The 3,850-nt window shown below is 41.9% G+C and overlaps 1 protein-coding gene across 1 annotated transcript; it reads right to left on the reverse strand.

The window, feature by feature from the left end:
• Window positions 1-1,851: 1,851 nt before the first annotated feature.
• On the reverse strand, window positions 1,852-3,632 carry LOC116270314 (eukaryotic translation elongation factor 1 epsilon-1-like). Its single transcript, XM_031655368.1, is given in 3 exon segments — window positions 1,852-2,529; window positions 2,696-2,703; window positions 2,866-3,632. Coding segments are annotated over 3 exon segments (531 nt in total). The 5' UTR covers window positions 3,134-3,632; the 3' UTR covers window positions 1,852-2,274.
• Between the last annotated feature and the right edge of the window lie 218 nt (window positions 3,633-3,850).

Consider the following 3,850-nt stretch of genomic DNA (forward strand, 5'->3'; position numbering starts at 1 on the left):
TTACGGGGTACATGAGATCTCTTGATACAGGCATACAATATGTAACAATCATGTCAGGGTAAACGGGGTAATACATCACCTCAACTGTTTATCCTTTGTGTTACAAACAATCCAATTATAGTCATTTAGTTATTTTTTATTTATTTATTTATTTTGAGACGGAGTCTCGCTTTGTCGCCCAGGCTGGAGTGCGGTGGCGCCATCTCGGCTCACTGCAAGCTCCGCCTCCCGGGTTCCCGCCATTCTCCTGCCTCAGCCTCTGAGTAGCTGGGACTACAGGGGCCCGCCACCTCGCCCGGCTAATTTTTTGTATTTTTAGTAGAGACAGGGTTTCACCGTGTTAGCCAGGATGGTCTCAATCTCCTGACCTCGTGATCCGCCCGCCTCGGCCTCCCAAAGTGCTGGGATTACAGGCGTGAGCCACCGCGCCCGGCTCATTTAGTTATTTTTAAATGTACAATTAAATTATTTTTTACTATAGTTCCCCTGTTTGGATTGTGTTTTTGGTGTCTTACCTAAGAACTTAAAAAAAACTCCAGCTTTATTCAGGTACCTTTCACATACCATACAATTCTCCCTTTTAAAGTGTACAATTCAATAGATTTTGGTATATTCACAGAATCATGCAACCAGTACCATTAATTTTAGAACATTTTCATCATCCACAAAAGAAATTTTGTACCTGTTGGCAGTCACTCCCTATTCCACCCTCCCCTGCCCCACCTTCAGCCCCTGGCAACCACTAGTCTACTCTGTCTCTATGGATTTGCCCATAGTGGGTATTGTGTATAAATGAAATCATTCAACATGCAGCCTTTTGTGTCTGGCTTCTCTCATTTAGTATAATGTTTTTGAAGTTCATCCATGTTGTATCATGTATCAGTACTTAATTCCCTTCTAGGCTGGGCGTGGTGGCTCATGCCTGTAATCCCAGCACTCTGGGAGGCCGAGGCCGGTGGATCACGAGGTCAGGAGATCGAGACCTCCTGGTTAACACAGTGAAACCCCGTCTCTACTAAAAATACAAAACCCCGTCTCTACTAAAAATACAAAAAATTAGCCAGGTGTGGTGGCGGGTGCCCGTAGACCCAGCTACTCAGGAGGATGAGGCAGGAGAATGGCATGAACCCAGGAGGCGGAGCTTGCAGTGAGCCGAGATTGCGCCACTGCACTCCAGCCTGAGTGACAGATGAGACTACCTCAAAAAAAAAAAAAAAATTCCCTTCTATAGCTGAATAATATTTTGCTATATACATATACCCATATTACCGTACTATTTTAACCTCCATTCATCAGTTAATGAGCATTGGGTTGTTTTAACTTCTTGGCTATCTTGAATGATACAACTATGAACAGTCATGTAAAAGTGCCTGTGTGAATGTATACTCATTTCTCTTGGGTATATACCTAGGAGTGGAATTGATGGATCATAGGGTGACTCCGTGATTAACTTTAAAAAAAAAATGTTTTCAACCACATTTACTAGCTCACATAAATATTTAAAAACAAATCAATCTGTCTTCCCTTTCTGTTTCCTTGGCACAATTTATCACAGTTTTTTTTTGTTTTTGAGACGGAGTCTCACTCTGAGACTGGCAGTATGCCATCTCAGCTCACTGCAGCTCCCCCCTCCCAGGTTCACGCTTATTCTCCTGCCTCTGCCTTGTGAGTAGCTGGGACTACAGGCGCCTCACCTCAAGGCTGCCAGTTTTTTTGTAATTTTAGTGTAGGATGGAGTTTCACCGTGTTAGCTAGGATGGTCTCCATCTTCTGACCTCGATCCGCCTAAGCTCCGCCTCCCCAAAAGTGCTGGGATTACAGGTGTGAGCCACCGCCTGGCCTTTTTTTAATCAGTTCTTAACAAACTTCCATGAATACCCAAAAAGGGAATATAAATTTGAGAATATGAAAAGAGGTTAATAAATAGCCAAATATGTCAACCACTGAAAGGACCACCTATTTTTTTTTTTAAGATTAAGCCACTGATTTGCAACTTTTATTGAAATAAATGTCACTTATTAAAAACAAGGTTAATTTATAACTTGATCTCAACTTGTTTTTTTAATAGCAGTTAAATTTTTACATAAAAATTTGCAAAACTTCAACTACAGAACAAATAAAACATTCAGACACAAGTTTACACTTTAAAAATTCTATCAACTTCAACAAATAATGAATGAATGACTGTATGTTAATTTATATCAGTCCTGTGGTCAGAATACATTTTCCATTTAAAACATTTTTCATACATCTTCTGTACGGCACGGATAGCTTCTAGTGGGAATTAGTATATAGTCTCTTCTTGATGAAGACAACACTAGGCAGATGTTGCCTGATGTCTGGATAATGCTGAATGTGACAAAACCAGTGAGACACATTAAGATATTTCTCCTTTTCTTGAACTGTCAGGTCAACTATAAAGCGATGAAGTCCATAGTAGATATCTGCAAAAGTGAAGTTATATCTTGTAAGGTAGACTTTATCTTCAAGATATGAAATAAGATCCTTCAACAGGGCGTGGGCCAGGCGCTGTGGTTCACGCCTGTAATCCCAGCACTTTGGGAGGCTGAGGCAGGTGGATCATGAGGTCAGGAGATGGAGACCATCCTGGCTAACACCGTGAAACCCCGTCTCTAATAAAAAAACACAAAAAAATTAGCCAGGCATGGTGGCGGGCACCTGTAGTCCCAGCTACTTGGGAGGCTGAAGCAGGAGAATGGCATGAACCCAGGAGGTAGAGCTTGCAGTGAGCAGAGATCACACCACTGCACTCCAGCCTGGGCAACAGAGCGACACTCCGTCTCAAAAAAACAAAAAAAACAAAAAAAACAAAAACACACACACACACAGAACAAAAAACAAAACAGTGTGTGGATATCATTTTTACTGGAGTGACCCTGTATTGTAACCATTGCTGAACTATTGCTTTTTCTTCTGCAGTACTCCCCAGGAAATATTCTTTGTTAGCTTGCTTGACTAGATGAGCTGCTATAGTAGTCAATCCCGTTAGACTTGGACCATTGTTTGTTTGAAAAACTGGAATCTGTCACTCACCCTGAGCCCTTTATTTATTATTCCCCTTATTCAGTTCCAGGAACTTCTCCAGTAGTGACAACTTGGTGGCCGCCGCCATCTTCTGGCAGAGAAGAGCCAGCGTTAAATACAGAGACCAGCGTTTAACTTTTTGAGAACCTGTCAAACTGTTCTACCAGGTGGCTGCACCATTTTACATTCCCATCAATTATGTACAAGGGGTCAAATAACTCTAAATCTTCATCAACACTTGTTATTGTCTCTCTTTTTGATGATAGCTATCCTACTGGGTGAGAAGTGGTTTTGGCTTTTATTTCTCTAATGACTAATGATGTTGGTCATCTTTTATTGTCCTTTTTGGCCACTTGTATAATATATTTTTGGGAAAATGTATATTCATATCCTCTGCCCATTTTTAGATTGGGTTGTCTTTTTATGTTGAGTTGTAAGACTTCTTCACATATTTTGTATAATAGACTCTTATCAGATTATTTGCAAATCTTTTCTCCCATTCTGTGAGTTCTTTTCACTTCCTTGACAATACCTTTGAAGCACAAAATTTAAAACTTTTCTCGAGGCCGGGCGCGGTGGCTCAAGCCTGTAATCCCAGCACTTTGGGAGGCCGAGGCGGGTGGATCACGAGGTCAGGAGATCGAGACCATCCTGGCTAACATGGTGAAACCCCGTCTCTACTAAAAATACAAAAAACTAGCCGGGTGTGGTGGTGTGTGCCTGTAATCCCAGCTACTCGGGAGGCTGAGGCAGGCACGTCGCTTGGCCTGGGAAGCGGAGGTTGCAGTGAGCTAAGATCATGCCC

The sequence above is a fragment of the Papio anubis genome, chromosome 14 (assembly GCF_008728515.1).
Source record: "Papio anubis isolate 15944 chromosome 14, Panubis1.0, whole genome shotgun sequence".
In the NCBI taxonomy this organism is placed as follows: domain Eukaryota; kingdom Metazoa; phylum Chordata; class Mammalia; order Primates; family Cercopithecidae; genus Papio; species Papio anubis.